Raw genomic sequence first — 14,013 nt, 5'->3', positions numbered from 1 at the left:
GGGCTATAGGTGGAACGTACAATCCTTATTTCATAGATACATTTAACAGAACACATTCAAGTTTTTGCATACGTAGGCAAATTGTCTGTGTAATCGTTGAAGTGTCCAAGTGACTAACTCGTAAGTATAACCAATATATTGTAATTTCAATTTTATTTAAACTCGTTCAACTTCAGTTTATCTCCATGTTTCACTAGAGGTGGTCAAACTAAGACATATAAGGTTAAAGCAATTTGTAAACCAAGTTGACATTTTATCGTGTTTTTCTTCTTTTTTGTGGCACTGAGCTAAGTTATTGAAATTATAAATTTACTGTAGACATTGACGTTTTCCTTCAGGATTGGTAATACAGTAAGAAAATTCTTTGTTTGAAGTTCATTGTTCATGTCATGACTTTTTCGATCTGGACTCTCTAACTAAATTTCGAGTCTTGAATTGTGATTTTGGCTTTTTGACTGAAAAACATATACAGATTTATCTTAACTTATAAATTGCTGCGGAAATGATTAGAACGTTTAATGTTTTTCATAGCTAGTTAGATACATGGATACAAGTTTTGTTATATAATTATCTATGCGGTATGAGGCTTAACCAGTTCAAATAAATAGTATTCAACAAACGCAATGGAAAAATAATTGCAATTTCCGAGGTTTACCCTCCCACATGTTTTCATACTAATGTAATATGAATCGTGTTATTATCTAAAAATAATACATGTCACGACAACGTAAGAGTAATAAATTGAAATTTCAAGTTGGCAAAACTTGCACAAAAATAAAATTTTTATTCTCCTCTGTCTCAGGCAAATCCATGTGTACCAAACTATTAAAGTGGAATGTTATAAAATTTTAATAATATTGTTTGGTAAAACCTATAAAGAGCAGAAAATGTGAGTTGTAAACGGTTAGTTAACATTGTATTGTCCACTACAAAGATGGTCCCTAGGGTGCAATACTGTGGTTGGGATTGGGAACGAGTTTATTGGGCTGTCTCCTTTTTTTAATTAGCCAAACATTTACGCTGTAAAATCTGTGTTTTTAGTCTATTTATTTTTCAGTACACTACCAATTCCAGTTGTAACTACATTGGAAAATCTAAAGGAGAAATATATACAAAAATTAATCGTGAAAATCGGGTTTTTGTTAGAAAAATGTATGCAAAAATATAAATTTTAATTATGATGATTGAACTATGTTAACGATACAATGTATCATTTATTTAATTAAGAACTCAGCTCATATACTTAGTATAGTTTTATTTAATTTGTGAGTTGATTATTGAAATTAATATTTATATAGGCCGAATGTCAGTTTTGACTGTCAGAAGATTGGTGAGAGGTTTAAACTAACCCCAGACGCTTCTGCGTGATTGATGGTGCAAATAAGTTCCCTTATTGCCCACTTCCTCTGTGTAAATGTTACAATCGTCTCCAGTAAACAGCGTATTGTGTGCGTAGCACGAGTAGTACAAACTGTAATGATTATGATTTACTTTCAATATTTAATGTTACATTCACTCTAGCTTGCAGTTATCTAACACTATTCTACAAAGATTATAAATTCCCCTTGATTGGTCACGTTGAAGATCATAATTAATTTAATCCAGAAAAGTTTTATAATTTTTAAATGTTCAAACAGAATTTTACATCTTTTCCAGAGCTAAGTTAAAACAGCTAGTTATTAACTTCAATATATTCAAATTGACGTTGATATTGTTATGACTAAGTAAACGCAAAATAACAAAACACATTTTCTTCAATAATAACAAACTTACATAGCCATATAAATGTATTAGTCACCATATTGGGCCTGACAGTTAGATCACAAAAACTTATAACACATCGAAATAATAATCAAACGTGAAAATTATTTTACATTTCCTACAGACTTGAACATCCTACAATAAAATAAGTAACGATTGATAACTACATGCATTATAAATATTTTTAAATAGTTCATTACACAAATATTATAAATCTATATAGAGTCTAGTGTATATTTCAATGTTAGTTTTTATGTTCTTTCCAATCCAATATTTAAATAAGAGTTTATTAAATAATAATAGTGTAATGGGACTGTACTTCACGTTTTGTAAAACATAACTGTATTACGGAATTCCCATTTATTCAGGTGTTTAACGTCAAATATTTAGGCCAATTCCTTGAATTATGAACTACAAACTTATTGATTACACAGCTTATGTTAACTTACTTTTAAACCGCTTATAATATGTAGTTTGGATCTATTTAGATTGAGTTTTGAGTTTCTGATGAACAGTTATGTTGTAAAATGCAGTGGAAACTTACCAAAATATTATGTTTTACTCCTGGAATTGCGTATAGTATAAACGAGTCTGTAATCTTCAGTTTTTTGTTTTGTAGATAGATTTATTATCTTTGGAAGGAAAGTGTTATATTTATTCAGCGGAAGTTGACTATGAGGAAACTTATTTGTCCGATCAATCAAAATGAAGCCTCTGGGGTTAGTTTAGAGAGCTCTTCAATCTTCTGCAGACCAAAATTTTCATTGAAAAGACAAATAATTACTTCTTTCAAAAGTACCTGTAAAATTAACATTGCTACATAATGAAGGTTAATTTTTAAGGCATAAAATAAAATTCTCTATGATTGATGTTGAAAAAAATTGGTGATTAATATTCAAAATTTCTAAACCTTCCATGAAGTTAAAAAAAATAAGTATGCAAACTGTGTATAACACAATTAATTTGTATCATGATAAACTTCACTAATATATTTTTAATTATTTTATTTATTTATTTATTTATTTATTTATTTATTAGCGAATTTCCCTATAGGGAAGTAGCTATTACCGTAGGTCTCATGGTAAGACCTAAGCCCGGGACCGATTTACTTTTTCATTTTGATGTCCCCAGAGGCCAAAAACACCATTCGTTCAAATTTTTATATATCTATATATATATATATATATATATATATATATATATATATATGTGTGTGTGTGTGTGTGTGTCCATCCGCACGATAACTTGAGTAATTTTTGTCCGATTTTGATCAAATTTGGTTTAAAGGTGTAAGGCGGGATAAACTTGAATGAGTTCGCGAACCAGCATGATTGGACTATAGGAACGGGGGTTTATGGGGGGTTTTATGGGGTAAAAATAGGTTTTTCTCATTTTTGACCATAAAAACACAAAATTTCACAATTTATTTTTAAACCATTTTGTAGAGCTTAAAAAAACAAATAATTTAGTATATTGAAGCGTTATTATGTGCCTAATTGTTACAGAGAAAATTCAAAAAATTGTAATTTTAAAATTCCCATGTTATTCTTATGGAGAATAAGTCAACTGTTGTAGTTTGCTTGTTTATGAACATATTTTGATCAAATTTGGAAAATACATTAATTTCTTACTAAACCACAGTACCTTTTAATATTTTACATAAAAAAAAACTTTTTTACCCTCCCTGTTGCAGCAAACCTAAGTACTCATTAAACTAATTCTGTTTAAATAGGGGAAAAATGTGATATTTTTAAGGAGACATTTTAGTTTTAATCCAATCAGGCAGATGGAAATTCGCTAAGTCTGCAGGTTTGCTGCGGCGGGGGTCAGATAATTGATGTTGAAAAAAATTGGTGATTAATATTCAAAATTTCTAAACCTTCCATGAAGTTAAAAAAAATAAGTATGCAAACTGTGTATAACACAATTAATTTGTATCATGATAAACTTCACTAATATATTTTTAATTATTTTATTAATTTATTAATTTATTTATTTATTTATTTATCTATCTATTTATTTATTTATTTTTATATGTATATATATATATTTTATATTCAAACGGTAATAACTAAAACAGCGAATAAGAGTTAGTAATATGGCACATGTGTGCAAGATAGCTAGTAAGTCATTTGTATTACAATTAATAAAATAAATAAATAGATCAAAATTACAATACAATAAATAATTGATAAACACACAGTAATTACTGAACTAACAACTGTAAGAGTGATGACTAGATTGATCATTGCGCAGATTCATTACTTCACTCAAAATATATAATGATCAACAACCGTGTTGGAAAGAATTTTACTAAAATGGTATATTGCAATTTAACATTTAAGTAGGTAAGTTATTCGTAAGCAATTCGAATAAGTAATAAAGTAAAGCGTTATCAATAAGATTCAGTAAGATTTAGCGGGAAAGTTATGCAGAGTTATTACCGCAACAGCTGAGCTATGTTGTTAAACGGAGACATATCTCTTTAGGCTGGTTTATATTGTAGAAGTTAAAACTACTTCTCAATACAGTGGTAAACTTATGAATACATGTTTGATAATTTTGAGAACACTTTTCATACTTGAACATTTATTCATACCCTAAGGTCAATCTGTAAACAACCTCAATATATTGGATAAAACATTTATGGCAGTGTCATTCATGTATTTCCTATTGTGAACTAAACGTTATAAAAAGAATAAATTTACAACAATGACCTCGTGAATTACCCTTCTTCAATGCGTTAAATTGTTTTTGTCATCATCAAGGCTAATACTAGACTAAGAGAGCGAAAGTGGTGTTTTGTTGAAATACCATTGGTCACTAAGTGGCCGAGTTTATTTTATTCTTTTAGTAATAATAAATAAGCAATTCTTTGTTTTTCGTGAAATTAATGTATGTATATAATTAGCAAAGGTATCAGTAAATTGTTCAAAACTTAACAGGTGTCCCATACTTGAAATTGGTTTAATAAGTAGCAAATTATACACTGAACAATTAAATGAACAACCCGCATGGATTTTATGCTGGTTCATCAAGATTTAAAAGTTCTAATAATCTATCTATTCTTCTGATAAAGGTACATTTAATCGTGCAGAAAAAAAGTTTTACATTCAAGCCGATAGGCTGGTTATGTTTGTATTTTTGTAAGATAAAAGAAAACCACAGTTTTATTTCTATAAAGAGTGTGTGTTATAGAACGTCGACATATTGAATGAAAACACAATTAATTAAATAATGGTTTCAGGAGGTTTTCAAGAATATCAAAGACCATTAGGCTCGAAAAAAATTATTTCCCCTCAAAGTTCAATTCAAGAAAATTGAAGTTCTAGTTCAGACAGATTCTAGTATTTTTTTTTAGTTCATCCATTAGTAGGGTCATAAAATTAATCTATTATATTTACAATAATGTTGGAGAGTAAGTAAATAAATATAGAAATTAACTACTATCTTTCATGTTTAACATGTAAAAGAATACAATAAAAAGTATCGTACATACGGTGAACTACACAATGCTTTATGAAATTTATAATCACATCCCTGAAAATGTGTAATAACATAGCTGTAAAACTTAAAATAATTAGAATTTTTCTGCGTTTAGCAACACAATTAGCTAGTACACAATGTTTTAAGTTGTTATGCCTGTATTAATTTGCTTTATAATATTTGATTCTGAAACTATTTTCCTTTTATCTATAATACTGATTAAAAGTGGTAAATAGACATAGAGGTTTATACAAATTGAAAAAATATTGTTTGTTTTAAACACTTTTTTATAACAAATATTATGTACAACATTATATGATCAATCAACAAACGTATATCTAGCTATATCCTTTGCCAGATAAATTCATTTATTTTATTTTTTTCGTACATTAAAACCAAAAATATTGTATACTTATACAAAATAGCAATGTGACAACACTCTCTAAACCGTATTGAAGTTTTTTTTTTTACAATAGTCCTATTTTCATGCAAATATATGTGTCATTGATAATTTACTCCATATTATGCTGGTGATATTTACGGAATTTCTCACTACACCATTTTCAATTAACTCGATGGACATCCTTTGTTCTTTGTTGCTATGCAAATGACAACATACTATGTTATACTTTTAGAGTTTTGTCAATTACGTTAACATGTTCGATCTAATTAAAACATAATAATGAATAAAATTATTGTTATAGCCAGGTGTGTTTTGGTAAAGTTTTTTTATTATTTACAATAAATCTATTTCTGGAGTACAAATATAATGAATTCTAAAATCAAAATATATATCTTACCATTATATGCTTGAAATATGCCAGATTTTTATTCGATTAAGGGATTTTAATCTTTATTTCATATACCTACTGCTTGTAATTAAATTAAAATTATTCCCTTATTACTAAAAAATAACAACTAAATATTGTACAAACGAATTTTAAAAGTTTAACAAACGTAATATCAACTCTCATAAATTTTACTTTGTGGGATTGCGGTCTAATGATATGCCAAAGGCTGATTCACTAAACATAATGATCTTCAAACCGAAGCAATATTTTATGCAAGTATTTAATCTCTAGCATGAAGCTTGCATTGCTTTTAGTTTAGCAGATTTTTGATAATATTTATTTCTTCGTGCCATTAGAAAATGTTATATTTATTGAACAATATACGTTATCAATAATATTTTATTTAAATAAAAATAGTGATATCGCTTACAAAAAGGCAATATAGTCTAAATGCAAAGCCAAATCATAGACTTATGACTTTTCCCAAAACATTTTATATTTATATTTAAAATTGTATGGAATATATAGGGAATTTTTGTCAAAGTGGTGGACGTGGACAGTACAGAATGTGTGCCGTAGACGGTTGGTTAACATTGTATTGTCCGCTACAAAGAAGGTCTCTCGGGTACAATACTGAGGCTGGGATCAGGAAAGTCCCTCCAAAACGTTAAGAACATTTCAGTAATTTAATCCTGAATTGTTTATAGAGCTAAAAAAATAATTTTCGTGTTTCCATTACTGTGTGTTTGACACAAAACAACTTGAATGACATTTTTAACCATAACCATCATGCCAAATTAAAAATCAAACTATTGTGTAATTGTTGAATCATCCTTTATTTATGAATACTTGAGATAAATATGACAACTTTAACAACTCGTTGGGGTGTTTACCTAAGCCATAATAACTAATGGTTTTGTTACTATGAGTTTTGAATCTGTAACAAATATTCAGAATAATTGGAAAACTAAATTATAATTTAGTTTTCCAATATGTATAGTTTTCCAAATATGTATAGTTTTCCAATATGTTAAATATGTATTACTAAGTCTCATACTCAAATAATTCTCCTTAAGCTTTGGGTTTTCTTTTTCAAGTAGAAACAGATCCTTGTCTATACGTTATAACTCATAAAATAATTACAAAATTAGGAAGAACATTTCAATTCTCACAGTGCTCTAGGTTTTTTAATTACAATCACTTTGGTATTCGACCAAATATTTTGAGATGGTAGATAACTCTTCAGTGGCTGTTTTTAATTAATAAAATTAACATAGCTCTTATGGTGGACGTTAGCCTCCAAGGACTCCTAAAGTAGTATATAAACATAACTCTTGTATAGCATTAACGCTATATTTATATGTGAACTCTCTCTTGTATTGTTTTGAGGTAAAAATTTAAGTATTATAGGAAATAATAGTAGGCCACTTTTTTTCTAAAGCTGAAATTGACTGGCAGAGCTATTCTACATAGTTAAAACATACTTTTTATTATTGCGTACCCACTTTGGTAGATGTCTTAGGGATAAAAGGTTGGTGTTTACGTGTTCGGGTCCTTATTTACAGTAAAATTCCCTACAAAAAGTAGTTCCAGTTTAAATACCAGCCACTAAAACTAATAGCTAACCCGGACATCAAGTACCCTTGCATTACACGCAACTTATATTTCCAAAGCCACACAATTGTAAATCATAAAAATTCAGAAGATTGTAGACACAGTGACAGTTGGGTCGTGTTATTGCTGCAGCAGGTGTAAGGTTTAATATAACCGAACACTACAATACCTGTACAATGCACGTACAAGGGGGATGAAAATGTACGTTATTATAACACCAGTCTCCTCACATACATTGTCTTACTCTTCTGCATCTCAAGCAGTTATATGCAACACCTTTAATTGCTGATGATACAATGCAATGGAAATATTTTTTATGTTCAGAAAAATATATAAAAATAACTTAATTATAATAATATAATATACGAATTTTGTCATTGTTGTTTCACTTTCTAGGTCCCTAGTCTTTTAATTCATAGGGGCATTTGTAAATATTGGGAGGTTCGTATGATTTTTAATGAAGCAATTGTGTGATTTGTGGCGATAGATAGGTGACATTCAGAATCGTGTACTACCGGGTGTTCTGTCTGAAAGTGTGGCCAAGCTGGTGTTTTCGGCCACCATCTTTTATCCACCATATTGGATAGTAATATTTTTTTTATGTAATAATAGTGTTGTGACACATCATTGTGTCTATATATTTTCAAACCAATGCTGAAATCAATTTTTAAATATCTTTCGTTTGGAAGATGTTCAAATTAAAACGCTCTCCCATACATTTCTTAGGGACTTTTCGTACTTTGGAAATTTTGTATGATTATTTTTCTTATATTGCCAGCTCTTATTAACGCTTGCAGTTCGTTTTAGCCCTTAAATATTCAGTGACGTAAGGGCTTTAATTTGCCCTATTGATCATTAAAATCGGACGAGTTTAGAGTCGAGCTACGAACCCCAACACAATATGAAATTTAACTTTTAGAAATGTTTTTATTAAAAGCTGTATATCTCGGGATGTTATTACGTCACTAAGTTCTTCCTGGTCTCAAATTACTCAATAAATGTTAGGTTTTCAATTTTATTAATCACTTAATGAAATCTGACTATTTTAAAATGAGTAATGGACCTTCATTTAACATTTAATTATTTTTATGTCGAAATTAGTTTTTAGTTAAAGACATACAGCGCTGGTCATCAGTGTTACAACAATGTTTTGTAATGCATATAAGAGGTATCCAGTTAAAAATCGAGAATTCCCAAAGAATTATTTTTAAATTTAAACACAATACATAAATTTTTTATGGTTATTAATTCTTGTAATTAATTAAAATAATTCTTTGGGAACCCAATTTTTCCACTTGGAACTATATCATACTGTATATAACTATATCTGATATGCATCATTACACTTCATTTACTTTGTACTTACACCAAAACATTTCATTTTTAACATTAACTTTTAACTTATTATACTTTTAATACATTACTAATTAGGAAGCTTGCGGAAAGAATGTTGGATGAAGGTTAAGAAAGGAGCTAAGGAGAATTCACAATGCATTTTAGACAATTTAATTAAATCTAATGTTTTTTACAAGTTGAACGCGAGTAAGTAAAAACTACACCCGACTGTCTGTTAGTATTTTAGATACACGGAGGGGTTGATAAAAGTTGGCCTCTTTCCAAAATAGCCCCCAGGGTAAGATAAAGTGGTAGGAGATTGACAGATAACAGTGAAGAAGAGGGTCAACGTAAAAAGATATAAAATAACAACGTTTACGAAATATATGCTTTTTAACGTTTAAAAGATTAACAATTTCAATTATATAGTCGAAACGTAGTTTTGACTTCTTTGATTTTTATGTATATACGGGTATCAAATTTGGAATAAACCCAATGTAGTATATTTTAGATATTTATAAAATACAAAATACAAACAAGATAGTGTGTATTACGAGGGTTTTGATTCTCTAGATTTTTGACACAAGTTCATATTTTTCTGAGTATTTTCATGCTTTCACAGTGAATGCAAACTCGATATTTCCTTATACCTTTGGTTAGCCCGATTGTTAATTGTTTAGCACTATAATATAGGTAGTGAGGATTTTTTACAATTATATTTGCTGAAAATCAAAATTACTGAGATCTTGACTAATGGTTCGAGAGACCCTCCAAAATCACAGGTTTTTAAAAACAGTGTTAGTAATTAACAAAAAATAATCTTTTAAACAAATCATTAAACTTAGTTGTATCATCGATAAAATACACCATACACCAAACCATAATACGCACCGCTACAAATTACTGTATAAATGGCACCTGATTGTATCCCTGTGGAACAGAGAGATTTTTATGATGCAAACATCACAATTAATTGGTCTATCTTGCTAATGGAACTCTGATTTACATCTCCATGTGGACCACTAGGAATGATGAAAACGTTGTTTAAAACACCTGATTTTTTTCTGTTATGGTAATTAACACTATTAAAGTAGTTTTCCAAAAGATTTATTGTAAAATTAAATGAAGATATCGACGAATAGTTGCTTTTGGCATTGTAGGTGTTACAATTTTATAAATTTCTTCATTTTAAAAAGGAATTTCTTAAAAAAATATATGTTTAACATATATTTTAATAGGCCTAGAGTTTAATTTAAATATATGATATTCCGAGAATGACGTATTTTATAATTTGCTAATATTTTAAAACTTTCCTTATGTAATTTTGAAATGTTTAAATATTGTATGCGGTGTAATAGGTTGTAGTTAAATGTATTTAATTAAAATGAACTGTAATTGCTTTTACTTGATGGTTTGATAATGGTGAGGTTGTAGCAAGAAGATTGAAAATAAGATCAAATCAAAAGATTCTTTTTGCCTTAAGTAATGGCAACAATTATTTTATGATTCTTTATTATGGGAGTAACGTTAAAAAGAGATTCTAATCATGAGGCTCTAATCACCCTATTTACTATAGGGAGAGTGTTGTGCCTAAAACGTATAAAATCAACATCAACAATCATATTCGCATCGGCCAAGTCTTAACTAAAGTGACATTTAAAAAAATTAAATGAGATGGAATATAAGTAAAAATACAATTTGACATTGCAAAATGATATATGGTTTTGTATTTTTATCATAACATATTTACATAAAATATTTTCTGGTTCACTAACAAATTTAAAATTTCTTTTGGAGAATGAATGACGAGGGACAATGAAAAACTCGTGATATTTACTTCCAAACGTACATGCTATCAAACCTGTCCGTGCAACCTTTGTTTCCATCTATTTTAATTTCCTCTCAGGGCTAACCCAGCTGATTGAGTGTTTATATTTACTCAAGAGAACCAGAGTCTCAGTCTTTTGTCTCCAATGGTGGTAGAATAAAAAAAAACAATCATACATTGAGTTTTCAGAATTATTTCCCTTAGAATTTTATAAAATGTATTTATAAAACGCTGTAAATAAAACATGTGATTGTAATTTATTCCATTTTTCTCATTTTCTGTTTTTATTTTGTTGTTATTTCGTCACCAACATGGCAACCCATAAGGCCAATATTATTATTTTATTTTTATTTTAAACCAGTTGTGTCTACATTTTTAACATTATTTATCCATTGCCAAAGTCAAATATTACGTTCGAAGATAAATACGTTTTGGAATAAAATATTATAAAATAACATTTTATTTCATATGTTATAGTCTCCAATGTGTTATTATATAATATTATTTCTCATTAAAGTATGAAGCACCGATATGATGCCCAATTTAGGCAAATATCGTTTGCCCAATATGGGTTGAACCGCGACTCATGTGGCTTGATACGATAAAATAAAATCAGAGAGTATTCACAGTTGAATACTCAATTGTGGTATCCTTTTTATAAAATTAGCAAAGACAAATATTTGTTTACATCAATTAAAATGTAATGGCTACTAGTTAAAGTACTAATATTATTAATTCTTTTGCTATGTCTTAATTTAACTCACATACTTATTTTAATTCTTAAAAGTTTTTTTAATATATTTATTTATAGAAACTAATAAAATGTGCAACACATTGCAACACGCAACAATTATCATGTAAGTGTTAATAATAACATTTAACAACAAAATGTAATATATGATAAAACGTTACAGATTGTATTGAAAAAAGCAAGTAAATCAATTTATGTATTATTTTTGCGATACAATTTCATTGAAAGTTTAAATCTACTTTATCCATCCGATGAGAGCCAAGTGATGAGTAAAAATATAGTTAACTTACAGTAGCATAGTAAATTGATAAAATCGATGGCTTTAAGTATCCATAATTGATTAAACATTCCATACAAACACTATTGACATAAATTATAGTTTCGTAAAAGTTATATTTTATTGTTGGCTTGATAAATCTTTCGTCGCATACATATAATTTTCATCCTGTTTGCAATGAAAAGAGACGGTGTAAAACTCGTAAGACAATTAAAATTGTATTAATCGTAATATATTATTTCCTCTCCACAAGTTTGATTACACATGCAGTTTGAAGCCAAATGAACGTACGACGTTGCAGCGACACAAAGACTTCCCTAGAGAGGAATTCTCAGTCTCCAGGTGTTATATTAAAATATGGAAATCCGACGATATCTTCAACTCTGAGAACCCACTTTACAATTGAATGCAAAACTTTATTGCCGATATTTTACGTGCAGCATCAGTAAAATTATATTAACAGTGTTTGGTGGAGTCTGGTGTAAAATCTTGGATTAAATCTTAATGCAAATCATCACTGTGTTTTCTTAGTGTTGGACATTGTGTAAATGTAGTGCTTATATAGTTTTACACTGTGTCACAGGTAACATTTAAGTTTCGAAATTAGTTTTTATTACGTTGATTGTTTTAATTTTTGTGAGCTCTAATAGATAGTTAGAAGGCAAATTAATTTATTCGATCCTTCAAACCCTGATAATCAGTGAGCTAGTTCTATTTATACCCAAGTAGACATTAACTATACTATACGCAGATTTTAATTCAGATAAAATGTTTAACACTGTATAAATTTTTTGTGAGGGCTCAATTATATGGATGACCTAACCTAACAAAATAGATAGTTCGCTAGAGACGCATGCACACTAGTAGGACCATTTAGGTTGACAAACAATGCATTGGAGCCTTTAACACATGATGTGGTTCCACAAATAAATGTACTACACAAGTACAGATCTGCGTATACGCCTTCAAAACCGTTTTGATGAATATGCAAAGGAATATTACGATGCACGAACTTGGGAGTCAATTCTATTTTATAATTGAACCTTGAAGGTTTCATTTGTGTTTGGGTCTGTACTTAGCATCTGTCATTATGTATTAACTAGGGTAATATTTATTTGGAAATTTGTAAGTCTTATGAAATTTTGATAAATTATTTCATTTTCGTCTTGTGATTATCTAAAGCAATTTGGTACAAATGTCTACTACGTTTCTTCAGGAAATGGAATACCGCATAGTCTGCAGGTTTGCTGTGGTGGTTGTACCGTATTAACTATCTCGCATTCATTGTGAGGAATGGCTCTAAAACTATCAACGAGCTGATTTAGCTGAATCACAAAGCATATAGTTCAACTCTTCGCGTTGAGAGAGGAAAATATTATCGTATAAAAAATTTAAATTGTATTATTACGAATAAACAGGAACGCATCATGTTATTTACAAGAAACTACGTAAAACCATTGGAAACTAAAGTAGACATCCCATCTATATGGACCAGCTGTCGCCAATTCTTTATTAAAAATAACGTAGTTGTGTGAGCCAGTCACAGAATGCGCTAATGTCTAAAATTATATTTTATACCTTATTTTTTGTTGCAGACCAGGTTTATAAGTCATAACAGTTGCTATAGCTCACCATTCCCTAAGTTTGACTTAAAAAAAGTTGGTGTAATCGACAGAATTTAGTAATTTAGATCGGCGCAATCTGTAGGTGGCTCACATCAACAACGACGATTTTGATAAAAATCTGGCTACAAATTTAACATGGGGATGGAATTCTTTGTTTGAAGTTCATTGTTGGTGATGGTGAGTTAATGTTGTTCAAAGGTTTATTGTGGACATTTTCCATCACGAAAGTAAAAAACAATACACCACATTGTGTATTGTTTTTTACTTACGGGATGGAATGTCTACAACTACTATACAGTTTCCCCAAACAGGTATATTTGTATTTGAATGGTCTGTTGTAGGTATAGCGTTCCAACCCGAGTTTGCAGAGCCCCTGGAAAACCTGACAGTTGCAGTAGGGAGAGACGCCACCTTTAGGTGCACAGTACAGCACCTGGGCGGATACAGGGTCAGTGGCGTTAAACATAGGGTTTATCATGAAACTACCTAACCTACTTTGTGAAAACGATAATTTCAAATAATATATTTCCCCAACAAATAAGATA

At 29.5% G+C, this 14,013-nt stretch overlaps 1 protein-coding gene across 1 annotated transcript in view; it reads left to right on the top strand.

The window, feature by feature from the left end:
- LOC129005186 (lachesin-like) overlaps window positions 1–14,013 on the top strand; it is a 56,249-nt gene that overhangs the window by 27,534 nt on the left and 14,702 nt on the right. The window contains exon 3 of the mRNA XM_054434017.1: window positions 13,810–13,916. Within this exon, the coding sequence (XP_054289992.1) occupies window positions 13,810–13,916 (107 nt within the window). The remainder of the gene's footprint in view (window positions 1–13,809; window positions 13,917–14,013) is intronic.

This window comes from Macrosteles quadrilineatus, unplaced genomic scaffold, assembly GCF_028750875.1.
Source record: "Macrosteles quadrilineatus isolate MER2022 unplaced genomic scaffold, UCM_ALF_1.0 Scaffold_17__1_contigs__length_3442018, whole genome shotgun sequence".
NCBI classification, from domain to species: Eukaryota; Metazoa; Arthropoda; class Insecta; order Hemiptera; family Cicadellidae; genus Macrosteles; species Macrosteles quadrilineatus.
The sequence above is the reverse complement of the archived record's forward strand: the minus strand, read 5'-3'. Positions and strand labels throughout refer to the sequence as shown.